Source organism: Pezoporus occidentalis, unplaced genomic scaffold (genome assembly GCF_034315485.1).
Source record: "Pezoporus occidentalis ecotype Australia unplaced genomic scaffold, CSIRO_AGI_Poc_V1 ctg98, whole genome shotgun sequence".
Taxonomy (NCBI): domain Eukaryota; kingdom Metazoa; phylum Chordata; class Aves; order Psittaciformes; family Psittacidae; genus Pezoporus; species Pezoporus occidentalis.
Window position 1 is genome coordinate 2,189,467 of NW_026916347.1, and position 27,730 is coordinate 2,217,196.

Here is a 27,730-nt window from a genome sequence, read left to right on the forward strand (position 1 = left end):
TTGACAGCACTTCTGTGACTGAGTCCAGGCTCTCTTAACTAAACCTGTTTTATTTATTGTAAGTATTACTGCTGTGCTGAAATTCCTGGTATCTTTTACCTACTGACTGCTAAATTACCTGACACACATCCTATTCTCAAAACACCGTTAACTTTTTATGGTCATGGTGATGTTCTCAACTATAATCTAAGTGTTCTCAACTATAATCTAAGTGATACTAATATCATGGTGCTAATGTTTGCAGCTTGTTTGTGCGGAGTGCTTTATAAACTGAATAAACAACCACTGGTGCAAAGAAGTTGGACTAAGCAAGCAGTTCAGGCAGTGTTTCCCACGCAAGGGCAGATACCTCTAGTGAAGGAATTCAGAGCAAAGTGGCAGCATGCAAGATGCTCAGGGGAAGTGTAAGAAATCTGGATGCAATCTGGCTACATTAATACAGCCCCTGTGTTCTAGCTAATTGAGATGAATGGTACATAGAAGTGCAGGGGTAAGGCATATATAACAGAGTAATCTGTAGGATTTTGGTGACTGCTCCTTGACTTCAAAAAACAGACTGGCAGTGGTTTAGTTCCCACCTCTTGTAAATCCTGCAGTATCGTGTAAGTCCTCAAGCCTGGAAATATTGATCTACTAAATGAATTGGAGTGGGTGTGTAAAAATTACTCATGTGCCCTCCTTTTTTTTTTTTTTTTTTTGTCACAGCTACTCAGAAGGTTTTGGGGTGGATGCAAAACCAAAGCTGGCTTCATATCACAAAATTTTCCTCACACCCAGTGAAGAGGAAAGGGGCAACCTGCCTACTCCAGATGATGGTAATTTATAGCACGTATTGTCTTTAGCTTACCGAGAAGGAAAGTGCCTAGCCTAAATAGTTATCAGAGCAGCTTGTGCAAGTGCTACTTGTTTCTTCAGTGTATAGGCACTGTAAGCACAGCATAGAGAAAGTTGTGCTAAAAAGTACTTGTGCTTGCATCATACCTCTTTATCCAAAATTCACACCCCACATGTTCAGGAGTGATTTGTAACAGTCTGGAGATCTCTTCCTTTGTTGTGGCTGCCCTGGGTTCAGCAGTAGCAGTCATTTTTCTCCTTCTTAGTAGCTGGTGCAGTGCTGTGGTTTTGACTTTCAGCCTGGGAACAGCACTGATAACACCGATGTTTTTAGTTGTTGCTCAGTACTGTTTACTCTGACCAAGGACTTTCTGAGTCTCATGCTCTGCCAGGGAGGAGGGGAAGCCGGGAGGAAGCTGAGACAGGACACCTGACCCCAACCTAGCCAAAGAGGTATTCCATACCACAGCATGTCATGCCCAGTATATAAACTGGGTGCAGTTACCCGGAAGGGTTAGATCACTTCTTGGGTCGGGCTGGGTATCAGTCGGCGGGTGATGAGCCTCTGTATTCTCTTCCCTTGTTATTTTCCTTATCATTATTATTATTGGTGGTAGCACTAGTGATTTGTGTTATACCTTAGTTACTGGGCTGTTCTTATCTCAACCCATGGGAGTTATATTCTTTTGATTCTCCTCCGCATCCCTCCAGGAGCTGGGGAGTGGGGGAGAAAGTGGGGGGAGTGAGTGAGTGGCTATGTGGTTCTGAGTTACTGGCTGGGCTTAAACCACAACAGTGGCCAGTGTCAGTGCCCAGATACATACTATTTGTAGCTCTTTTTCTTTTCTCAAGGCCTATACAAAGCTTCTGTCTGTTGTACACAGGAAGAAACATTTTGCTCTTTTAAGAGAAAAGCTGTAAAATTTGGGGGCTGGATTCAGTGTGGAGGCTGAGCTGCAATGTACAGCAGTGGTGCTCTTTTTGTATATAAATATTGGCTTGGATATGATTCAACCAAGTAAGTCTGTTTTGAAGGGAAATACAGCAAAACAGATCAGCACTTCCTTACAGAGCATCCTGTTGCTATGTCAAATTATTCCATGAATCAGTTACCCTCCACCCACCATCTCTAATAAAGTTTGGCAACACAAAGGAATGTGCTTTAGCATTCTGTGTGTGATAGTAAGATCATCAAAATTCTGATGAGATGGTTTCTGAAGGCAGAAACAAGTTAGAATCATCTGTCACTCCTACTTGTTTCTTTCAGAGAGTTGAAATATAGTAAAAGTAATGACCTGCTGTTTTCTGTTCTAGACTAAGTAGTCTGTCTTAGAACGTATGGAGACAGTAGGCAAAATTGAGCAACTCCTCTGACTCTAGCTGTTACTCTGGAACAATGTTGTTCCAAATGAGATGTTTTTCCTTTATCTACTGTTTGACTTGTTACACAAAAAAATGATTTTTCATTTGTAGTTTCTTTTGTTTCCTAGTGCATCAGGAGATTCTGAGAACAGTAGAAGTCATCTGGAAGCAGCTCATTTCTCAGAGGAGGCAGGCTCTGGAGGACACTTACAAGATGGATCTTTCTGTAAAAGGAAATGATAAAGAAAGGGACATGAAGTTAACAGAAATCACTCCTTTATGGGAAGAAATTATGACAAAAGCTTGGCAACACTTGATAGGTCTCTGTCTTTTATGGAACGCTCATTGTAGTAAGCAAAGACATTGCAGGAAATGTAGCACTTAATGGAAAGTCACTGGTGCTTTGGTTATACCCTTCCTCTGCACATCACCTGACAGATGAAGCAGATTCCCGGTGACTGTCATCAAGGAATATGATTGTTTTCTGTGTCATGCCCTAGCTGTTCTGTAATCACAGATGATGGGTGATGTTGTAGGGCTTGACAATTGTGTCCCATAGGAGAATATAAAAGGGAGGATAATTGGGTGAAGAAGAGTATCCCAATGTGTGTAGTGCTGCAGCGATTCAAAGTTCATGTCTGTGTAATGAAACTGATCTACGGCAGACCTCTGTGAGGTTTTTAAAGATTTGAGGAGTACCTGCTAATTCAACGCTTCTATATATAGAAGGACAATCCAGCTGGAGTGAGGCACTGCCATTTTCTTGTGTCTTGTGTAACAGGGATACAAATCCTCTAAATTCCCACAGGCCCACATTCCCACATTCTCCAAGTCTTACAAGATTTTTTTTTTTTTTTTTTTCTGTTCTGGCCCACAGCGTCTGAAAAGAAGCTTCTTCAGCATAAATCAGGGCCAGGCCTGACACAGAGCAAGCACAATTCCTGGAGCGAAAGCCTCTCTTCAGCTATGAAATTGATGCCTGGCCGAAACACAAAGGAAATTACATGCAAATCTGAGGTAACTTCTGCTCTTTGTCTTCCTTAACTGTGTCACTGGTCTGCCTTTACAGCTCTGAAGTGTTTGTCTGGGCTTGGGAGACTTCTCAGTATGTCTGTTGAAATGTTCCATTGTAAACGAGACACCCACTGCAGTTAAAGTTCCTTTCCTAGACTACTAAAAATAATCACTAAGAAATAGTCATTGATAAGAAGAACTTCAGTTGGCAGACTTAACATATGATGTATTAATGCATACTTTTTGCTTGAGGCCTAGTTATTGCACTTCCAGTATCTGAATGGGGCCTATAGGGATGCTGGGGAGGGACTCTTCCTTAGGGACTGTAGTGACAGGACAAGGGGTAACGGGTTAAAACTTAAACAGGAGAAGTTCGGGTTAGATATAAGGAAGAAGTTCTTCACTGTGAGAGTGTTGAGGCACTGGAATGGGTTGCCCAGGGAAGTTGTGAATGCTTCATCCCTGGTGGTGTTCAAGGCCAGGTTGGATGAAGCCTTGGGTGAGATGGTTTAGTGTGAAGTATCCCTGCCCATGGCAGGGGGGTTGGAACTTGATGATCTTAAGGTCCTTTCCAACCCTGACTGTTCTATGATTCTATGAAAGGAAAAACCTAAGCAATCTCTGTGTGTTTGTGCTCACAGGGCTCTGCTTGTGTCAGAGCGAGGTGAGAGGATGCTGGCTTTACCGCTGCTTTTGACTTACATTGCTTATGTAAATCTTGTCCTTCAGACACTAAATTAGTAAAAATCATCAGGTATTACCATTGTGGTACTGCAGTGCTGAACATATTAAGGTCTTTTTTTCTCCTGCTGAGGAGACAGTAAGTCTGCTACAGCATCAGTTTGGGAGTCTTAACCCTCTAACTCAAGCTATAGCAGATTGCAGCTTTAAACCAATGATGCCTGTTTCAATTCCAGATATATGGGTGAGGAAGTTTATGATACCCAAGTAATGTGTCTGATAGTACCTTACTGAGCTGCAAACTTTTTCTCAGCATGTCACAGAATCCTTCTTTTTCCTTAAAACCACTTTGCTGCTTACAGAGTGAGCAAGTTCTTCCCAGGTACATATGTAGACTATGATGTCATACTGCAGGAGCATTGACTATTTGCCCTGGGGTCTGTTTAATTATTTTTTTAAATTAATTTTGATTATTACAGCTGATTACACCTCAGTGAGCAATGTAATTGATATTTGTAAATGTATCCCAAGGAACATTTTGTACAACATGCTTTTTGCTGTTGAAGGTTAAAGACTCCGTTATTGGTTTTTCCCTAAATATGCCCACATCATTAGTTCTTCCACTGAAGAGGTTGCCATCTGGAAAAGGCAGTGCGGAGACATTACTCAGGCACAAGTGCATGAAATTGGTGTTTCTGCATCTTCTGTCTCTCTTCTGCAAGGAAGCGGTTTGTAATTAAAGGAGCTGGTTTTGGAGGAAACATTACTCATTTGGTGTTATTCCTTATCATGTCAAAGACTGACAGCTCCACAGCTCTGACAAATTGTTCCTCTCAATGAGATATCAAACTACAGCTCCAAATGTTCTTCACCCTCTTTGCCTTTCTCCCTCCAGCCTCTTTGAAAGATTTTGATGCACTTTTCAGGGAGATGAAATCTAAGAGGAAGAAATTAATTTCTTTGCTCCTTAACATCCCTCTTTCTTTGTACACTTCACAAGTAAGGTAAATAGTAAAGATTTCTGTATCAAAGGAAATTGGGAGCACAAATTAAGTTAAAAGCACATGGTATTTGTGCTTTTAACTCTTATTTTTGACCTCACTTAGGTAGTCACTTTAGAAAGTGTTGTAATGTGATTTCAAATAATTTTCTGTGTCTCAGGTGCCTTCTGTATTCATTTGAGGAAAAATCTTCAGATTCTGGCCTCTGCCTTCACTACTACTAGTATGGACCTATATGTCCTACAGCAATAGGCACCTGGCTGAAACATTGCAATGAAAGGCCAAATAGCAGCATGAACTCATATTGAGAGACAAAGCATTTAAATCTCATAGTGAAATAAAAAATCTTTGCATTTACCAAGAGCTAAGCATGATTGTTCCTAACTGAGCAAAACTTATTAAATTTGACAGAAGTGCAGAAATTCAGCCAGGATTTCAAAACCTTGCTCAATAGAAAAAGGAAATGAGTTGGTTACTTCCTTACTTGTTGATTTTCAGTCAACAAGGGAATCAAATTAGGAAGTTCATGCAGTAGTAGCATTTGCTGGAGATTAAAAAAAAAACCAAACAAACCCACAACAACAACAAAAAAAACTTTTCAAAACTATTCACTTTTCATGTGCTGTCATTTACAAGATAAAAGAGTGGTTTTGAGACTAAATCCTCAATCTGTAAAAACCAGCAAAATTCAACCTATTCACTCTAGCAAAGGGTCAGTCCCCATGTTTCCGCTGTACTTTCACTCAGGATCTCCAGCACCAGTGAAGGCAATGCCCTGCAATTTGGTGACAAATGTCAGAGTTGGTAATCAAATAGAGTTTTGTTTTCCCAGTATTTCTGAATCCACTTTGCTATCTCATGCTGGGATCTGGGCTGTGTCTGGAAGGTATGATCATTCAGAAGCAAAAGCATGATCACATTTCTGGTGGAATGTCAATGATCTGCTCTGGTAATTGTGTTTCTTTTTGTGCTTTCTTGGAAGTCTGAGTAGCCATGGAGGAGCAAGAAGAGCACTGTAGAAAGATTTTTTAATGCTTACAGGTGACAGGTAAATTTGCCAGCAGGAGGGTCTATAAGACTGAATGCAATGCCAAAGGTTTTCAAAGCATTTACTTTCCTGTTTCAAAGTGAGACTTCTGATCTCTTGCTCTTTACCCTCCCTTCTTCCCAGTCCCTATATCCATATCTAGGATATGTATGTAATTTTTAGGTTAGCAATGGCCGATTGTTTTTGTCATCTTCAACAAGCTGCAAAAGCATCAAGGGACCACTATAACAATCATATTTTGGTAAGCTGTTGACTGATTTATACAGCTTCTACCATGCAGTGTCATGAGGTTCTTCTTGAAGGATGAGAACCTGAGCAAGGATACAAGCAGCATACTTCTAATGACTGTAAGACACACTGCTTCAGGCGTGTAGATGTAGTTGTTCTTCTATACAAGAAATATAAAGCCTCCTGAGTTTTACTGTGGGCCTGATCATGCTTGACCTCTTCTGTTTTGGTTAATTAATCACATTCCTTTATGCCAGAGACCCATGTACCATGAGAGAACAAAATAGAAAAGGTATTTTTAATCCCAGACTTCAGAATTAAGAGGTTAACTGAGACCTTCCAACTTGTAATTGCAAAACCAGAAACTTTAGTGTAGGATTTTGGTCAGCAAACGTACACTTGTGAAGACAGCTATAGATAACAAGCTGATATCTGACCTCCCTTGTACTAGTTTTGTCATTCTGTCCATTGCAAAAGAATTCTTTCTAGTTAAATGATGGGAGAAGACAGCCTCTGAACTCTTAAGGATTTTTGAGCAGTTTGATTGATAGCTTGGTTTCTGCTCTGCTGCCCTTAGTGTATGCGATGTCACTGCAGAGCTAACAGCAAAAGAGCATTTAATGGTGTAGCTCTATGAACCAGAAGATACTGGGTGCAAATTTTGGCTTTACTAGGAATAATTAATTTTTCTTTAGTTGACTGTATAGTAAGAGCCCATCTCTTGTATTTACTTTTGTAAGTAGCAGCCAGATTGTTAAACCCACAGCAAACCTGTAAAAACTGCATCAAAATGTCAGTGAGAGCCTTCTCCATCCCTGTGAATTACTTTCTGAAGTCAGGAGCTTCAAGAAAAGACCTCTTGGCTGAGACTTAAGTCACTGTCAGACACAAAATCTGTTTCACGGTGGCCTTGAACAAAAAAAATTTGCTAATTTGAGATGAAGGATGAACAAGCAGAACTTAGTTCACAAAAGCTGAAATGAAGAAGATGATAGAAATATTTGAAGCAAAATCACAGTTATCACTTAAATATTTTTCTTACCACTTACTTGGGCTTTTACCAGCTTTCCAAGTTAACTACTTTAAAACAAGCAAACATAATGATGTTCCTTTGAATAGTTCATCATTTGTGTAACATCTTTATCTTCATAATAGAAGAATAGTTAACATCACTAATTATCTAATTAAGTCCATTAACTATCCACCAACAGTGCACCATGAAGTTGACATTGTGTTCTTCTGTCAACAAATGCTTTGATTTCTTAGGAAGTAATTAAAATGTAAATTAGCATGTCATTAGATGCACAAGGGAAGTTTGGAATCAAATATTCATTTCAAAACTGCTCACAGCACACATTTTTTTACTTTGATGAAAGTAGGCACTTTACTATTAATGATGTATATTAAACAATTTCCATTATAATATTATTGTCTTGTTTAATAACTGGCTCAAAGCTAAATTACAGTATGCTGCAGCAAGCTGGAAAAAGTTTCTTTAACTTTGAACAAAGGAATTTTTATGTCCTTTTAAGCAGCTATCTGACACATTGCTCATTTATCATTTTCAGATTGTTTACAAGATCATAAAGAAATAATTCAACAGGTCAATAAGTTAAATAAGAGCTGCATGATAACATCAAATGCAGAGCTGTCTGATTTTATGTAATACAAATCACTAAACTTTCTGGAATATATGGGAATAATTTCCACATGCATTGAAGATAACTGTTTATCAGAGAAGTTGAAATATAAAGGTTGTATGTTGATGAATACAAATTATTAGGCTGACTCATATCCACAAGCCACTATCCCCACAGTTTGGCCCCTAAAAATCCAGTACTGGTTGTTACAGCAGATGGTGTGTGACAGCACAATGCACAGTAGAAAAATTATCCTAGCAATTTTTTTTTTCTTAATCTGTATCAGTTTTGTGTTAAAACCTGAATTAGAAGACATAATATCCCTTACAAAACTTTGTGTGAGTAACTGGTCAGGGGAAGTTCTGTGATTTTAAACTCAGTGGTGTCCTATGGCAGTGAAGTCCCTTCATTTAATTAAAAATGTATGAAAAGATGTTTTTGCTTCCAGAATACTTTTTAAAATATACTTCTGCCTTTCAAGCTAGAGATTATGTCTGGTTCAGGTTTAAGCTTGGGTAAATGATTTCAGTGAGTAGAGTAAAATGTTTTAAGCTGTTGATATTAAAATCTCATCTATCAAGTGCTTCTGGTTGCAGTTTTATTTTCGTATAACAGAGGTGATACCAAGAGAGTTGAATGGTATTAATGTGGATGAAAGCAGAGTTTTATTTGATTGCAGACAAAAAGCAGAAAAAAGTGCTAGCCACTGAAATAGAATTTTTTTTTCTTTGCTGAATATATAGAAAGACAAGTATTTTTTTCATATTGCTTGGATCAGGTATGCCATTTTATATACAAAAATTCTGAAATAAATTGTTTTAATTAAGTTACTTTATATGGATTGTTTGATTCAGAAGCCTGAAGTAACAATTTAAACTGAATCAAACTTACATTTTTGTTTTAAATTTTGATTGGAATCAACATTCTCATCCACAGTTTCCCACAAGAAAATTATTTTTCTTTACTCATTAATTTTTAAATTCCAAGTTTGTTCTATTTTTTAAGTAAAAGAATGCATTTTTTTTGATCATGTTAGTTATTATTAGAAATCTTTATATGGAGAAGAATTATGAATAAACTTGCTTATCAACAAGTTCTGATTTTATATATGGTGTCTTATCTTATGCAAGGAGCAGTGTAAAACATACACAGGAGTCTGGGTGCCCAAAAAATTAAGTATAAGTTTCTATATAAGACAGCAGGGACTGAAAACTCTGCAGAGCGTGGACTGGATGGCAGTACATGCAAGTAGAGAGCAGGAAATCAAGGGAGGTCATAGAAATCTCTCTAAGATGAAATTAAATGTTTCTTCTAAGTGAGGGTAAAGTTCACTACCCTGTGCTGAAGTCTGTGGCCATTGATTTCTTGTTCTCATCCTTGTTAGCCAAATTAAGGAGAAAGCTTGGTTATGCCTATCTGTGTTCCATTCATGCTTTATGCTTGAGGAGTACAGGTTTGTTCTACAGGCACTAAAAAACTCCAGAAGTAATCTTGTCACCTTTAAATGCATGTTATTTTAGGAAACCTGATAATTTTAGGGACCAGGGAAAGAGACGTTTCTTTGTGTTCTGTACTCCGATCTCTAAGCATATGCTAATATTTACAGGATTCTTTTGTCAGCTAAAGGATTAGAAGTGCACATCTTTCTTAAATAAAAGCCGTGACTCAATGACCCCATTGCTGTTCCCCATAATGCCTTCACCTTCACCTTCCACTAGAGGTAAAAGATAATACCTCTGCTGTAACAGGATGGAAATATCAACAGGAGTCCATCAAGAGGCTGAGTGAATTATCCCAAAGTCACAGAGGTAATTCTCAGAGATAGGATTAAAGAACAAACATGTCTTGCCTCCCACTATGCTTTTTTATTAGGGTACAAGTTATTGGTTCTCCCAGGAATTCACCTCTTCAGTAGTATTATCTGTTGAAGGAGCGTATGTATGCACACATATATACATACATACATATATATAGTTGCTATAGTAGTAATGCTTCTGTGCTGCCTGTGTTTAGCTAAAAAATACAGTTTGGAAGTTTCAATACACGAACACTATACTTCGGGTTTTTCATCTTGAAACCCATCCCTCTGTGTGGGTACATTTATGATGCACTGAAAAATTGATTTTTTTTTTCTCGTTAAGTTTGCTATTCCCCAACCAACTGGCGATGCCAAGAATCCATCCATGATCCTTAGGAGCAGTTGGCAGTGTGCATTAACCTCCTAGCGGGTTGAGGCACGAAGCTTCCATGCAACACTTAACTGCTGGAGCTACAGTCTGTTGAAAAAACAAAATGAATTTTGGCAAAGCAACAGTAAAATCTACATGGCTATAACAATTTTGTGATTCAAAAGAGTCTGCAAACAAACCATAACGTGGAGAGTGTATGCAAAGGACTAGAATAAAGTGCTCTTTAATCTGCTAAGGAAAATGTTATCTCCCTTAGATTAATGCTCGTTACATGGAGACTAATGTAACATTTTTCCTCTTTAGAAATGAACCTACTCGCTTCCTGGTACATAGTGAATTACTTAAAAAGTAGTCTGATCACAAGATGGGTGGGTTAGTGTTTGCACAGGGCAGGTATGTCTCTGATTCACCATGTTAGATTCAGCAAGAGTAGTAGATTTGGAGATGTTAATGCACTTTGTCCCTGTATCTGAATACAACAAGCATGGTGGATTGGAGACTTCACCCAGCTCTAGTAATTTACTATAACACTTGTATTATTCTCTGTAAAACTGCCATGTTAGCTGTAATCTTATTCTCTGCTTGTGATGCTGATGAAGAAAGGATTGATTTATTCTCTCTGATTTAGTAGGAAAGGACCAGAAGCATTGGGCTTTAATTGTGCATGTCAGGAGGGGAAGATCTGGTTAAATCTGTGGAAAAAGCAGGAGCATGAGAACTGAAGTGAATACAAGATAGTTTTCAGACCTCAAAAGAGCTTGTGACAGGAGATCCATGCTGGCTAGTGCTTGAAGTCCAGAGGACAGGACTAGGATGTGAGGCTGCCAAGAGAAGCAATGCTGCACCACAAGCGGATGCCATTTAATGTTGAGCTGCTGGGAGATACATACTTAAGTGAAACTCAACAGTTTGCTCTTTGTAAAATGGCATTTTCTTAATGTTCTTCATCAAAAAAAAAAATGCAGATTTGCTGTTTGATTTGAGGTGTGCCAAGTGTATCATGTTAGTATCATGTCATTTTTCTCATTCTTATGATGCTAATTTCCTGTTTCCCTCCTTTGCAGTCATCACCCATAGAGTTTTTAAGCACATTAATTTGCTACTTTCAAAGGTCAGGTGATGTGTATATGTTATCTGTATGTTTGTGCCTTAAATGCTTGGGTTAAAGGCAAATCTGCCCCTCTTTGGTAGCAGACAGCCTGTATACAAGTTGTGAAGTATATGCCTAAACACATCCTGAAACATAGTTGTTTCTTGAATCTGTTTCTTCCATGCATAAACTCTTCACCACTGTCACATATGCTATTGACATATGTTTGTTCTGTCCCTGAGAGCTCTTTACCTCTTCAGTTTTTCTGTGTCCACGGAATATTTTCTTAAAACCTAGTGATTGCTTGAATAGCTGTAATTAGATCAAAAAACCTTACATGTAGAATTGCAAAAGCACAAGTTAGAGGAAAAAAAAATGTATACTCTTCTTGTGATATAAGATTTAATATCTGGTAAATCAGCTAAATTAGAATATGATCTGGCACTGGGAACATAAGGGTAGAAGGGATTTCCAAATTGGTTCATCAAATTCTTTCACCCTTTCACTATTGCATGTTGTCACCATATGCATCCCCTTTATTGGTCTATCAGGCTGCTTCAAATTAATTCAGGTTGGGTTTTCCCCATCACCAAACCCCCTTTCCCTCCACCTGGGTCATAGTGACAGGATGTTTCAGAAACTCGTCTTAGTTTCCCCATCTGTAAGCTAAGGAATTTGACCTACTTCATAAGACCTCTGAGATGTACCAGTGAAAAGTGTTATGCAAGAGTAGATACTTTAGTTGTAGCTGCAACACTACACGAATGCTTTTACTGTGTGAGCTTGTATAATATTTATTTTGCTCAGAAGAGCTAAAGTTGTAAACTAATATCACTAGTTCTAGTCCTCACCAAGAGATGACTAAAGCACATGCATCAAAACAAGTGTATGGATATTCTCACTTATCATCCATAGGATTATTTGTTTGGCACAGTGAGGGATCTGGATATCTGGGCTTTCCTTTAGCTCTCTTTGCGTGCGGCCAAGTCCAAGCTCTTCCAAGTCCAAAATTGTTTTGCCTTGAGGTTTACTTTATTTATTAAGAGTTTTGGCAAATGCTTTGGCGTGCATGTGTGTTCTGTAATACAACACATAGCCTCACTGTTAAGTGATATATATATCTATAAGAATAATAAAAAATCAGACATAAAACATTCCAGAGCTCAGTAAAGAATTGTTAACTTAGAAGTGACACTTCAACTTTTTTTTTTTTTTTTTTACTTTTTTGTTTCAACTTCCTCTTATTACAAGCAGCCTTGCAATTGCTTTAGTTGAAAGAAATTATAGAAAATCCGATCTCTGGGTTTGGTTTGGTTTGGTTTGTTCTTTTTTCATGCTAATTTCTTTGTTTGACAGCATATTTCTTCTTGCTGTTTTTACCTTTCCCCAGTGATAATCATTCTCTCTCCTATTTGCATGAGGTCTCCATGCAGCAAGAGGAGAAATGGGTTTTGATTCTTTGGTTTTGTTTTTTTTTTAATGGGGAAATAGCTTATAAATTCCATCACCTTTTCAAGCTCTAAATATTGGCTGTGGAATCTGAGGCAGCAAAACAACCTGATTCTGCTTAGAATGTGATTGTCTAAGGCTGCAAAGTAGAGAAATCTGTATAAATAAATACTTACAGCATAGTAACATACTCAGATTTTTTTGAAAGGATAGATCAATATGGCCTTTTAGTCTGCTCTTTCCTACCATGCAGATCTTATTTCCTATATTTACACCTGCTTTTATGCATGTAAAACACATTTAAGTTCATCATCATCATGGCTTGACTTTGTGAATGAAGATTTCAGAAGGGCTTTACCCACGCTTACTACAAGCGAGCTGATGACTAAAAAGGCCAGTGTGGGATAGGCAAATCTGGTTGCAAAAAGCACACAAAAGTTCTCCTTGGCTGGTATAGGCAGGGCGTGATTCTTTCTGCATTGTCTTTTCTTGTCGAGACTAATTCTGCGTGTTACCAATATTACAAGTATCAAAGCTGGCATATTGTTTTATTCAAGATAGATATTGCAGTGTGGCACTATTGTGTTTTATAAAGGGTTGCCATTTTAAAGGATAACCACCTACAATTCTTAATGGAAACTGTTTATTTGTTAGAAATTTGGTTTTGTTTGTTGGTTTTCTTGGGTTTTGTTTATTAGGGTTTTTTTCCAATCAGAGAGATCTCCAATTTTGTTAACTGTCCATTTAATTTTGCAACCAGATGGTTTTCCTGTGAGGATGATCATCAGGGACATGTTCATCTGATTGAAGATGGCTAGATATAGCATTCAGAAGCCAAAATGGTTAGTCTTCAGTTCACCAAATGTGGCTAGTGGAATTTTTCCTTCTTAGGAGCCTTCATATGTTTCAAAGGCTAGAAGCTGGGTCAGTGAAGTTTGTGAGAATCTCTTCAATGTGGCTTTGACCTTAGGGGTCTGATCGGTGACCATGAGCAAAATCCAAACTACAAGCAACTTTGAAACAGCTGCCAGTAGAGCACTGACTAGGCTTGAATAGCCTGTGGGTATCTGAAATGCTTGTTAATACCTGGAGGAATTGGTTGTGTACTGTGAATGGCTTTTACCCTGTGTCCACATGGAGCTGGGAACTCAGCTTTTCTCCTGTACTGAGCCCAGCTCAATAGCACAGAGATGATGTTGATTTCTAGGTCAGCCTTTATGGGAGTTTTATATGAATTATGGAACAGTTTTGTGAGGCCACAACTGTGATTACAGGTTTAATGATGCTTTAAACAAACAAAAATGTAATGACTTTCATCAGCGTAAAAAAAGGAGCTTCCTGCAGGGAAACACCAATAAATGTGACTTCGCGGCAGGGGCACAGGCCTGGCTGGCAGCCAGCAGTAATCAGCACACCACATAGACCTTGTGTGTTAACTTAATTATAGCACAGTGCAAGCAGCAGCTAGATAGTTTGCTGTGAGGAATCACTGCCAGCGTGGCACAGAGTCCATGCACTTAAAAGTTACCCATCTGATCCATGGCTTTAGGTAGTGAGAGGCTGGGACTTTCACAGCCAGTTTAGCTTTGTGCTGTGACTCATAGCAGTATCACCTTTGTCAAGGAAGTTTAGATGGGCATGAGAGCCTTGGAATGGTACACTATCCTCTCCTGTGTAACAAAAAAAATGTAGTAACTATCCTTGTGTTTGCCTAGAAAAGTCTGTGTTACAAGACTCAGACTTTGGTTTGATTTGGTTGCTTGGGTTTTAGTTACAAATCAGGAGGTTGGTTACTTAGACCATGGGACTTGCTTTGGGAGGGAAGGTCTGCTGGGAGCTGATGGGGCCAGTCTTGACAGAAGGGGAAGAACTGCTTTGGTAGACTTGCCAGGCTGGTCAAGGCAGCTTTAAACTAGATTTGTTGGGGAAAAGCAGCAGTGATTCTTCCCAAAACTACCAGTCAGATGTCAGCACATGTAATGAATGCTTGGAATGATGCAGAGCTGCTCCAGCCAATGAGCCAGATTTATTCAGAGCTCGACTTAGATGCCTGCATACAAACACTCATAGTATGGAGAACAAACAAGAGCAATTAGAGATGTGTGCACGTCTACAGGTATGTGATATCACTGGCATCATGGAAACATGGAAAAGAGAAGGCTGCGTGGAGACCTCATAGCAGCCTTCCGGTATCTGAAGGAGGCCTACAAGGATAACAGATAGGGACTCTTCATCGGGGGCTATAGTGATAGGACAAAGGGTAATGGGTTTCAATTTAAACAGGGAAATTTCAGTTTAGATATAAGGAAGAAGTTCTTTACTGTGAGGATGGTGAGGCACTGGAACAGGTTGCCCAAAGAAGTGGTAAATACTCCATCACTGGCAGCATTCAAGGTGAGGTTGGACAGAGCCTTGGGAACATGGTCTAGTGTGAAGTGTCCCTGCCAATGGCAGGGGGGTTGGAACTAGTTGATCTAAGGTCCTTTCCAACCCTAACCATTCTATGATTCTATGACTGTAGAAAGTCCTGTGAGTGTTGGACAGACTGTTAAAACAGAGTCCTGTGCTGGTTTTTCAACTGTCTTAATTCAATAAGATAAAACAAGCCAGTAGTTTACTCTGCAGTTGTTCAGTGCTTCAGGTATGCACACAGCCTTTCCATATGCTTGTCTCTCTGATCAGGCAAAGTAAATGTCATGAGAACACTTTACTTCAAGTCCGTTTGGTACCCAGAATTTCATAAATAGCTAGGAGAAAGTGGGGAACAAGCCTAGCATTATCAAAGCTGGAAACCTGTCTTTGATTAAAGTTTAAATTTGATGAATTAGTATGATAATGAATGTCCTAGGTTGTATTTTGTAGTTATTTGCACGATGATTTGGCACCTGAGATACTCCGTTGAGTTTAATAATGTTTCTGCTGATCTTTTCAAAAGGGAGGCTCAGGTAGGATGTGCTGTTTGAAATTCTCTGGTTTGTGTTCTGTGTAGATCTTGGCTGTGTGAACTTTGTGACCCCAGAACCTGTGGGTTTTGGTGGAGTAGTTAAGATAATGAAACCCATTACATTTCCCTGCTCCCTAAGTTTAAGGATCCCACACAGTAGTCCATTGTTCATGATTTTAGCATGTGTTACTCTGAGGTTAGTATTATAGTCTCTGGATTTTGGTTGGAGAGGTAGTGGTTTAGGGCAATAGCATGTCTTGCTAAAGATCACAAAGCAATTCTTTTGCATAATGGGGACTGCAACTTGTAATTTCATGACAGTAGTTCATCAGTCTTGTACTTGCACAGAGACCCTTAGCTTGAGAAGTTAGTTCCAATAAAACACCAGATGCAAGTTCATTGTTCTATGAGTCTAGTGCATTCTTGAAGGAAAGGAAAGATGGCCAGGAAGTTCTGTCAGACTGCTTTGGAAAACATGTATTACCAGAAGCACCTGAATAGCACTGGGGTTTAGGGCATGTCTGTGCTCTGTAGTGGAGCAGAGGCAGTTATTATGGGTGTCAGCTCTACAAATTTCCAGTTCTAGCTCTAGCTTAAACGTGTGTACATCACAATTCCATTAACTAGTGTATTTATACTCCAAATCTCTAATTGTCAGAAGACTTAGGCCCCTAAATCTCAAAAATGTTTCTGGAAACAGTTGGTTTCCTGCTTGCAAAAAGGGGCCATGCACTGTTCCTTTGCAGTTCATGCAGGAAGGAGCAGGCCTATTGTTATGCATCCTTACATCAGTTGGGGTCTCTACAAAGAGATTAATTGTCTTTTATGCTACGTGCAGTTCTAATTCAGCTCCAAAAAGAGGAACCTTAAATTTTATTTGCTGTTATTTTCCTCCTTTTGAGTAGTTCCACTACTCAAAATCATGGTATGTTTATCTTCGTGGTGAAAGTGTGCAGCTTGCTCTCAGATGATGGCCTCACCACTATCCTGTCTGGAGAGTCACCAGACTTGCAGTCACAGGCCATATTCCCTAATTTTTCTTGTAAAAGAGCAGCTAATTGCATCCTCTGCCTTTCACAGAGTGTACACCTGCCGCACCTTGGTGTAATGTTGTCGTGGTTTAAACCCAGTCAGGTAGCTTGTTCACTCACTCCCAGTGAGTGGTGCCGAGCTGACAACAATCGAGGTCTGTGTCCGTCTCCCCCCCCGCCTCCCCGCACCGGGGCTCTCCCCTTCCCCGCTCCCGGAGGAACGGGGAGGAGGATCGAGAGAGTGCAACTCCTACGGGTTGAGACAAAAACAGTCCAGCAACAAATCACCACCGCTACTATCAGCTACAACAATGATAAGGGAAAATAACAAGGGAAGAGAATACGATACCACCGGCCAAGAGAAACGAGCTCCACCCGGAAACCCCTGTCCTTCCGGGTCCCTCCCCGTTACCCCTCACCCCGGGCATGACGTGCTGTGGTATGGAATACCTCCCCGGCTAGCCCGGGTCAGGCGCCCCGTCTCTGCTTCCTCACAGCCTCCCCTCCTCCCTGGCAGAGCATGAGCCTCACAGAGTCCTTGGTCAGGGTAAACATCACTTAGCAACAACCGAGAACATCGGCTTCACCAACACTGTTCTCAAACTGGAAGTCAAAACACAGCACTGTACCAGTTAACACAAAGGAAAAACATGACTGCTACTGCGGAACCCAGGACATTATCCACCCCTTATTCCATACCATTCACGTCGTGCTCAGATCCCACATTTTTCAATACACCATCGCTCTCCCACATATATACATCCATATACATACAGACCAAGAGGAAAAATCATTTTCTTAGTGCATGGACCAATCCCCACAATGCTGCCGAGTCCATTCGGTCCATGATGTTCAAAGTTCATTCTCTGTTGGGATGATGGCTGGAGGGAAGTCAGGGCCAGTCGCTTGTGACCTGGAGACATCTAGTTGATGGGCTATAAAAGCATTACACAGCAGGCAACAGCATACAATTGAGTTCACTGGCTGTTTTCCCCTAAAATCAAATCCCCTTGAGGTATACATCGGACTTCCCCATCTTCCCGCATTACCCACCAAGTATATCCAGGTCCCTGAGCAAAAGCAATCCCACGAGTGGGTTTGCCTTTACCTGAAGCAGGAATTACCCAGACTGTCTTTCCCAGCAAATTCTTCATATGCACCACGGGAACTTTGTCCCCCTCTACAATATGTAACAGTTCTGACTGGGCTGGGCCAGCCCTGTTGGCAGATCCTCTGGTGTTGACCAACCAGGTGGCCTTTGGTAAGTGTGTATCCCAATGCTTGAAAGTTCCCCCACCCATCGCTCTCAGTGTAGTTTTTAACAGCCCATTGTACCGTTCGATTTTCCCAGAGGCTGGTGCATGGTAGGGGATGTGATATACCCACTCAATGCCATGCTCTTTGGCCCAAATATCTATAAGGTTATTCCGGAAATGAGTCCCATTGTCTGACTCAATTCTCTCTGGGGTGCCGTGTCGCCACAAAATTTGTTTCTCAAGGCCCAGGATGGTGTTCCGGGCAGTGGCATGGGGCACGGCGTATGTTTCCAGCCACCCGGTGGTTGCTTCCACCATGGTAAGCACATGGCGCTTGCCTTGGCGGGTTGGTGGCAGTGTGATATAGTCAATCTGCCAGGCCTCCCCATATTTGTACTTCAACCATCGTCCTCCATACCAAAGAGGCTTTAACCGCTTGGCTTGTTTAATTGCAGCACATGTTTCACACTCATGAATAACCTGGGCAATAGTGTCCATTGTTAAGTCCACCCCTCGGTCACGGGCCCATCTATATGTTGCATCTCTGCCCTGATGGCCTGAAGTGTCATGGGCCCACCGGGCCAAAAATAATTCACCTTTACGTTGCCAATCTAAGTCCATCTGAGCCACTTCAATCTTAGCCGCTTTATCCACTTGTTGGTTGTTCTGGTGTTCCTCAGTGGCCCGACTCTTGGGTACATGGGCATCTACATGACGTACCTTCACCACCAGGTTCTGCACCCTGGCAGCAATATCTTTCCACAGTGCAGCAGCCCAGATGGGTTTACCTCTGCGTTGCCAGTTGCTCTGCTTCCACTGCTTCAACCACCCCCACAGGGCATTTGCCACCATCCATGAGTCAGTATAGAGATAAAGTACTGGCCACTTTTCTCGTTCAGCAATGTCCAGGGCCAGCTGGATGGCTTTCACCTCGGCAAACTGACTCGATTCACCCTCTCCTGCAGCAGTTTCTGCAACTTGTCGTCCAGGACTCCATACAGCTGCCTTCCATCTCCGATGTTTTCCCACAATACGGCAAGAGCCATCAGTAAACAAGGCATACTGCTTTTCACTTTCTGACAGTTTATTATATGGTGGGGCCTCTTCAGCGCGCATCACCTCCTCCTCTGGTGACATTCCGAAATCTTTGCCCTCTGGCCAGTCCATGATGACTTCTAGAATGCCTGGACGACTGGGATTTCCTATTCGAGTTCGTTGTGTAATTAGTGCAGCCCATTTACTCCATGTAGCATCGGTTGCATGATGTGTAGAGGAGACCCTGCCTTTGAACATCCAGCCCAGCACGGGCAGCCGGGGTGCCAGAAGGAGCTGTGCTTCAGTGCCAATCACTTCCGAAGCAGCTCGAACCCCTTCATAGGCTGCCAGTATTTCTTTCTCAGTTGGGGTATAGCTGGCCTCAGATCCTTTATATCCCCGACTCCAAAAGCCGAGGGGTCGACCTCGAGTCTCCCCTGGAGCTTTCTGCCAGAGGCTCCAGGTAGGACCGTTCTCCCCAGCTGCAGTGTACAGTACATTTTTTACATCTGGCCCGGTCCGGACTGGTCCAAGGGCTACTGCATGAACTATCTCGCGTTTAATTTGCTCAAAGGCTTGTTGCTGCTCAGGGCCCCATTTAAAATCATTCTTCTTCCGGGTCACATGATAGAGAGGGCTTACAATCGAACTGTAATTTGGGATGTGCATTCTCCAGAACCCCACTGCACCCAAGAAAGCTTGCGTTTCTTTCTTATTAGTTGGCGGAGACATTGCTGTTATCTTGTTGATCACATCTGTGGGGATCTGTCTACGTCCATCTTGCCATTTTATTCCCAAAAATTGAATCTCCTGTGCAGGTCCCTTGACCTTACTCCGTTTTATGGCAAAACCGGCTTTCAGCAGGATTTGGATTATTTTCCTCCCTTTCTCAAAGACTTCTTCCGCTGTATCGCCCCACACAATAATGTCATCAATGTATTGCAGGTGTTCTGGAGCTTGCCCCTGTTCCAGTGCAGTCTGGATCAGTCCATGGCAGATGGTAGGGCTGTGTTTCCACCCCTGGGGCAGTCGGTTCCAAGTGAACTGGACACCCCTCCAAGTAAAAGCAAACTGTGGCCTGCACTCTGCTGCCAAAGGGATTGAGAAAAATGCATTGGCAATATCAATCGTGGCATACCACTTGGCTGCCTTTGACTCTAGTTCATACTGAAGTTCTAGCATGTCCGGTACGGCAGCACTCAATGGTGGTGTGACTTCATTCAGGCCACGATAGTCTACTGTTAGTCTCCATTCTCCATTAGACTTTCGCACTGGCCATATGGGGCTATTGAAGGGTGAGCGGGTCCTGCTGATCACCCCCTGACTCTCCAGTCTACGGATCAGCTGATGGATGGGAATCAGGGAGTCTCGGTTGGTGCGATATTGCCGCCGGTGCACTGTTGTGGTCGCAATTGGCACTTGTTGTTCTTCAACTTTCAGCAACCCCACAGCAGAGGGATCTTCTGAGAGACCAGGCAAGGTGGACAGCTGCTCAATTTCCTCAGTCTCCAAAGCAGCAATACCAAAAGCCCACCGGTACCCTTTTGGGTCTTTGAAGTACCCTCTCTTGAGGTAGTCTATGCCGAGAATGCATGGAGCCTCTGGACCAGTCACAATAGGGTGCTTTTGCCATTCCCTCCCAGTCAGGCTGATTTCAGCCTCCAGCACAGTCAACTCTTGGGATCCTCCTGTTACTCCAGAAATATAGATGGGTTCCACCCCTTGACAGCTTGATGGCATCAGGGTACACTGTGCACCGGTATCTACTAGAGCCTTATACTTCTGTGGGACTGATGTGCCAGGCCATCTGATCCACACAGTCCAGTAAATCCGATTGTCCCCTACCTCCACCTGGCTGGAGGCAGGGCCCCTCTAACAGTCGTCACAGCATTGGACACTTAAGTCGTGTTGAAAGGGATTATTCTTCTTTATCACAGGAGCTGGAGTAAAATCAGCTCTTCCACTCCATCTGGGAAACTGATCACCAGAGACTGAAGCCGTAGCTCTCATGGGACGATCAGTCTTGGCCCTTGCTCCCCTCTTCAGTTCACTCACCCGTTCCTCCAAAGCTGAAGTAGGTTTTCCATCCCACTTTGTCATGTCTTCTCCGTGATCCAGCAGGTAAAACCATAGGGTACCCCGTGGCGTATACCTCCTGTATCTCCTCTCTTGAACAATAGGACGCCTTTTGTTAATAGCTGAGACGTGTGTTGGTACACGTGAGGAGCCGGATAAATCAGATAGATTGTCCTTCAATTGTTCGATGTCCTGGGACAGTTTTTTCACAGCTGAGATGATGGAAGGGGTGAGATTGTCTTCGAACTCTCGGAGTTTATGAACCATTTCATCCACTGTTAGTGGTACTATGTCATTCCAGGTTACTGTTGCCAATGAATGGGCATATGATGACGGTGCATTCCGTGTAAGTTTTCGCCACATGGGTCGTGTACATTCAACTTCATCTGGATCTATAGGTGTATCCCCGTTATTCGGCTTGATGTGATAGATCATCTCTACGATGGCCGATTCCCTCAGAGACTGGATGCCTTTGTCTATAGTATTCCACTTGGCCGAACGACTCGTAACATCGTCCTTGTACGGAAACCTTTCTTTCACAGCTGCCAAGAGCCTCCTCCAAAGGCTGAGGGACTTTTTCTCTCTTGCAATTGCTTTGTCAATTCCCCCTTCTCTAGCAAGTGATCCCAGCTGCTTGGCTTCTGTACCTTCTAGTTCGTGACCATCAGCCCCATTGTCCCAGCATCGGAGTAACCAGGTGATGATGTGCTCCCCTGGTTGACGGGTAAAATCTTTTCGCATATTCCGCAGCTCGGTTGAGGTCCGAGGTCGAGAAGTTACCTCTTCTTCTTCTTCTTCGTCATGTGATGATGACTCCTGATCAGATTCTGGACCGGGTGGTGAATTCATTGGTTCTTCATCTCGCTTCACCCTTTTTGCCTCCTTTTTGCTTGTTCTCTTGCGTACAGGGGCAACTGATATTGGTACGAATTGGTCCTCTGGTTTGGCTGCAGTGATTATCACTGTGGTTTGAGTAGCAACTGTACTTGTTACTGGGGGTGGTGTAGCTACTGTGCTTGGAGCTGGGGTAACCGCGCTGTCTGTTGCAGTTGAAGTTTGAGCAGCTGCTGTACTTGCCACTGGGACAGCTGTGCTGTTCATTGCAGCCAAAGTTTGAGTAGCGACTGTTGCTTTGCCCTCAGATCCGCCGACATTCTTTTCCTTTTGAAGGTGCTGGATAGTGTTGAACAAGGCCCTGTAAGCATAGGCCAAGCCCCAGCACGTTGCCATGATTTGTCCATCTCTGGTATGGCCAGAATGACCACACACCTCATTTAAGTGTTTTACTAATTCTTCTGGATTTTGCAGTTGTTCAGTAGTGAAATTCCAAAGTACTGGAGGGGCCCACTGACCTAGATACTTGCCCATACTATCCCACACACCCTGCCACTCATGGCTGTCCAGCCTCAGGGAAAATCTCTCGGTCCTCCTACATCGTCGTTTGACCCCAGACAAGACCCAAACCTGAATCTGCTTAACTCTTGAAATCAGTAGTGGGTAAAGCACACTCTGTATGCGTGTTAGCATGGTGATTCCCATCACCATCAGCAAACAAGTCTCAACAGCATTAAAAGGCCATTCAAAAAATTCAAAACTCTCAAATGTAAATGGTCTGGGGGGACGACTAGGAGGGTAAAAGGATGTCTCCTTCCCAGGTTGAGCACCTGAGAAGGAGAAAAAAGATGTGTAATTGCTAAGCACCTCCATCATATACCTCCCAAAGTATAAAGGTGGTGACCACACTGGGAACATAAGCCAGATCAATTTCATGATCAATGATTCTATTGTATTACAAGTCATTACCATAAAGTACAATGGGATAAAAACCTTAGCCCAAGCCCCATACTTGAAAAACACTAATACAGCAAGTACCGGATGGACGTAAGATATCATATACTGAAACTGTGAGATCAAGAGGAACAACCTTGAGAGCCAATAAATCAGCATTGTGACGAGTGACTATCAATCCAGTCAGATCTGTTCTTATCTCAACCCTTCGTGCCCCACGTTGGGCGCCAAAAAGAACTGTCGTGGTTTAAACCCAGTCAGGTAGCTTGTTCACTCACTCCCAGTGAGTGGTGCCGAGCTGACAACAATCGAGGTCTGTGTCCGTCTCCCCCCCCCGCCTCCCCGCACCGGGGCTCTCCCCTTCCCCGCTCCCGGAGGAACGGGGAGGAGGATCGAGAGAGTGCAACTCCTACGGGTTGAGACAAAAACAGTCCAGCAACAAATCACCACCGCTACTATCAGCTACAACAATGATAAGGGAAAATAACAAGGGAAGAGAATACGATACCACCGGCCAAGAGAAACGAGCTCCACCCGGAAACCCCTGTCCTTCCGGGTCCCTCCCCGTTACCCCTCACCCCGGGCATGACGTGCTGTGGTATGGAATACCTCCCCGGCTAGCCCGGGTCAGGCGCCCCGTCTCTGCTTCCTCACAGCCTCCCCTCCTCCCTGGCAGAGCATGAGCCTCACAGAGTCCTTGGTCAGGGTAAACATCACTTAGCAACAACCGAGAACATCGGCTTCACCAACACTGTTCTCAAACTGGAAGTCAAAACACAGCACTGTACCAGTTAACACAAAGGAAAAACATGACTGCTACTGCGGAACCCAGGACAAATGTGTCACAATGTTTCTTCCAGGGATTTGTGTCATGTATGGAGCAATACCGAAGGACTGGGCAGGAGCTGTATGCCTCTTTGCACAAGAACCACATACAGGTAAAGAGCAGGAATGTTGTTCAACAGCTTTCTGTTGCCGAAAGGATGATTTTGGACTACCCTGAGAAAGCAGGCATTTCAGAAGTGAGATGAGTAGTATGCCCAAAGGAATGTAGAGAGTTGATAAGTCAATACTCCACTCCTGACATCACCACTGAGGTGTGATAAAGCCTCACCAATCAGATTCCTCACTTTATCCTCAGAAGCCTTTTTTCTTTGGTTTAAATAAATTATTCTGCTCTCACAATGGCAGAAAGTGAGAATTTTGACCTTCTCTTAGTAGCCAGTAAAACTTTTCAGAAGGCTTCAATCTCACAGCCAGTAAAATCTCACTGTTTCTGTTTCAGTGTTGGCTATCAAGGGCCAACAAGCATTTCATTCTTTGAGATTCTCACCTCCTATCTCTTTTAAATTGATATTTTAGTGCCCCCCAGTTTCCTGCACACACTTCCTAAGTAGAAATAATTAAATTTTTGCCATGCTTGGAGATTTTCAGACTGTGTTTTCAGTGAACATGGTTGTTGTCATTTGACACAAACATTAACCAGATAAAAATGGAGTGATGCTGTTCTTCTGGCTCACTGCTTTTGAGTTGGAAACATAATGAAAGCAGCCATTTTCAAGGAGGTTGAGGTTTACAACATGCTTATATTTGTCACTGTATCTTAGTTTAAGTAGTAGCATCTCACACAGCACACTTTCAGTGGGCAGCTGTACCTGTGTTTTCTGGGTCTGCAGCCCTTCCTCTGTAGTAGTCCTAACCAGTAGGCTGGGTAAATCCCTCTGAATTGCTAGAGTGGTGCCATTGCTGGATGGGAGGAGGGAAGTGTGCAAAAGGTGGCACAAGGTGGTTCTGTCCCACAGATGCTGCAGTGTGGTTACAGCAAAGCAGCCAAGGACTGGATGATACTTGAGGAACAACTTTTCTATAGAAGGGGCCCATGGAGAGATGCATCACGATCGTTTGATCCACGATGGATTCTTGATTGTTATGAAGGGCCTTCACGAATGCGGAGGAGGATTCAACTTGTAAACACCCAAGCAACAAGGATGCAAATGAAGAGTGAGGTAGAAAGCATTTGCAGGACACACACGATTTCTGTCGCAGTTGCTGGTGACTTTTTTTCCTCTGGTTCTCTATTGACTCATCAATATGCTATGAAATGCATAGAGAACTTACTGAACAGGTCTGGTTTCAAGAGACTAAGAGGGGCTGCAATGTGGTTAGCAGCCACAGAATTATTTTTCGTCCTTTCTGTTATAAGATCTCCCCAGACAGATGAAATCATAACCCAAGCATACTTTCTGTCTTGTAATCTCATGGGCACAGTGCTTCCCGATGCATGCAACAGAGTCCAGTTAGAAGGGTGCACTGTCCTGTTAGTCTTATGTTTCTTAGGGATGATCAAAAAGGGAATTAGAGCGGTTTGAACTAAGCATTGAAATGTGGGATATTTACTACTGTCTGTCTGTTGAGTATCTAAGTGCCAAACCCTACCAACCTAGCAAATGCTTAAGCATTTCAATATTATCAGGAAGTTCCCATCTCTAGCACATTTCCAGCTGTCATGTGAAGCTTGGATTCTGGCAGCTTTTTGTAGGGTCTTCTTTGAAAAGACAATATTCCTTTTGCCTAACAGTTGATATTTGTTCCTACATTTGATTGTTCCTTTGGGTCTTTTCAAATAAGTTTATCTGAATTTCCAGGGCATATATTTGCAATATAGTTCCAAATCCGTGTTTTTCTCTGCAACAAGGTTCTGAATTATGTTTACCTTCTGCATATTGCACTCTAGTCATACCTAATCTCTTTTCAGGTTCTCATGGGAAACAGAAATGAAACCACCTCCTCTGCTGAAGTGAGCCCAGGTAATGTTTTAGGGCTAAAATCACATCATCAAAAGGGTAGACACAAACAGACAAAGAGAATTAGAGTTAGTGAATGGATTTCTAGGTCAGAATTTCTTCTAATTAAAAAACCCTTATTGTCAGTTCTCTGGACTGAAATGTCACTGTAACATCAGGGGAAAAACCAATGCAATTGTTACAGGTGGTGTATAAACTGCCTTCAAAATTTGTTGCTCTCTTGTTGTCACCAGAAAGATCTCAAAGTAAAAAAGCTATCTTGAAATGAAAGTATTGAGCATTCTTGGCCACCTGGAAAGCTTCCAGCTGCCTAAACTCAGAAGAAAAATTGTGGACTTTCCCTCTGGTTTTAGTAGACGCTCCAGTTCTACCTCTGAAACAGCATATAAAACCAGGTGATAGCTCAGAGAAGTGGTAATAGGAAATGTAACTTTCCAAGAACGTGGAAAAAAAGGTGGAGAGTGGAAGGAAATCATCCAGAATATTAATATGTCAAATTGTTATTTAGCATTCAAAGTAGAAGCGGATTTTTCAAAATATGATCATTACATCAACACTTTTCTTTCTCCAAGGCCAGATTTTCTTTTACGCAAGACATTAAAAGAGGATATCTTTGGGTTGAATTTTGGTACAGAAGCCAATAGTTAATGGGGGGGGGGGGGGCAGGGACGGGGAAAGACCCCAACTTTGAGAAAGAGCTGTAGTTTGGAAATGTTAGCCAGGTCTAAGGTTGTGGGTTTCAGCCACCTTTATGGCTGCTTTATGTCAAGCTTCTAGTGTATGTAGTGTAAACTGTTGGAAATAGGCAGGGCTGTTGTATGCTTTTATTGTGATAGGGCCTACCAAATAAGTGATAATGGAGCTCATTGCTCAACAAGACTGAAGTACTATGTAGTTTCTGCATGAAGGTGATTACACTCTACCCGATAGGAAGGCTGATCGTTCCTTCCTTAACTGTGTGCACTACGTAAAGTTGCAAAACCTGGGACACAGCTTGGACAAGATATGAGTGGATTGTCTCTCTTTGGGTTCTATTCAGATTCTGCTCAGTGCATGCTCCCAAAAGACTACCATTTTCAGTTTCTCTTAATTTTTTTAATCATCAGTGATTATAGGAATTTAGGTTGAATTATGACTGATCGCAGCTACACGGTTTTAGTTCCCTGAGCTAAGCATCCTTCCTTAGCAGTCACGGATTCTACTCCTTTCTTGCCTGTTTTTTTCAGAGAAATAATGCTATTTCCCAAGGTAGAACAGATTGAGTTAAAGTCTAAATTGCAAATGCTTTTGGTGTCATCCTACTGCCTCTAAAACTGCAATCTCTTTTATACTGATATAGGAGAGCTGACAGAAAGCGAGATGGATAAGAAGGGATTGGATTGCAACCAGCTAACGTTCTTCCCTGCTCTACATGAAAGTTTCCATTCAGAAGACTTCTTGGAACTGTGTGTGGAGAGACAAATTATATTGCAGGAGTTTGCAGAGAGTGAAAAGGTAGGAAATACAAACTAGAAAATTTTCTCTGGAGAGATGGCATTTTAGAGGATGAATTGGATGTGGAGGCCTACCTGTTCCTTTCAGTTTGGGGTTCAGATTTATTTAGGCTACAGTAAGGGTCATCACTGTTTCCTAAAAGCAATCACAACAACTCCTATATGGACTTATTGTTGAAAAGTATTTAACATTAACTCTTTGAAGTAACAGAAAAAAATCTTGGCATATGATCAAAGTATTCTCATACCTGTGAGGCAGTATTTTCTAAATTTGCCAGAGACATGGCGAATTATGAGGCTGAGAATTCATGTCCTGCTTCCCCACCTTTACTCAGGCTCAGAGCAGTGCTTGGATCGAATTTGATTTTTCATTTATTACCTCTAGAAAAGTATGCCGATTTGTATAGGCTGCTAGTTCAGTGATGTATAAATCTCTTCCTGCTGAATACCAGAAAATATTTTCGTCCTCTCTTCCTATGCCTTTTTCTTTTCTGCTCCCCCATGAGTACTGGAAAGATCTGATTTTTTGCAGTGTACCTGTTTTATCCAGTAGCATCATTAGCCCAAGAGTTAGCATCCCAAAGTAGAAGCCGAAGGTCAGACTTGAAGTATTTAAACTCAGCCATGACAGTGCTGTGACAGTCATATATATAGAAATAATTATTTTATTTTTATGTCTCAATGCCATTGCTAAATTTTCCTAATGCTTTGGTAATGTCCGGGGGGTCATATTCATGTTCTCTAACATGAAGGCTTCATCCTGCTAT

The 27,730-nt window shown here is 42.0% G+C and overlaps 1 protein-coding gene across 1 annotated transcript in view; it reads left to right on the plus strand.

The window, feature by feature from the left end:
- WDFY4 (WDFY family member 4) overlaps positions 1 to 27,730 on the plus strand; it is a 154,667-nt gene that overhangs the window by 69,870 nt on the left and 57,067 nt on the right. Inside the window, exons 37-43 of the mRNA XM_062606841.1 lie at positions 706 to 815; positions 2,325 to 2,516; positions 3,074 to 3,213; positions 23,527 to 23,604; positions 24,469 to 24,672; positions 25,422 to 25,473; positions 26,810 to 26,964. Of these exons, the coding sequence (XP_062462825.1) occupies positions 706 to 815; positions 2,325 to 2,516; positions 3,074 to 3,213; positions 23,527 to 23,604; positions 24,469 to 24,672; positions 25,422 to 25,473; positions 26,810 to 26,964 (931 nt within the window). The remainder of the gene's footprint in view (positions 1 to 705; positions 816 to 2,324; positions 2,517 to 3,073; positions 3,214 to 23,526; positions 23,605 to 24,468; positions 24,673 to 25,421; positions 25,474 to 26,809; positions 26,965 to 27,730) is intronic.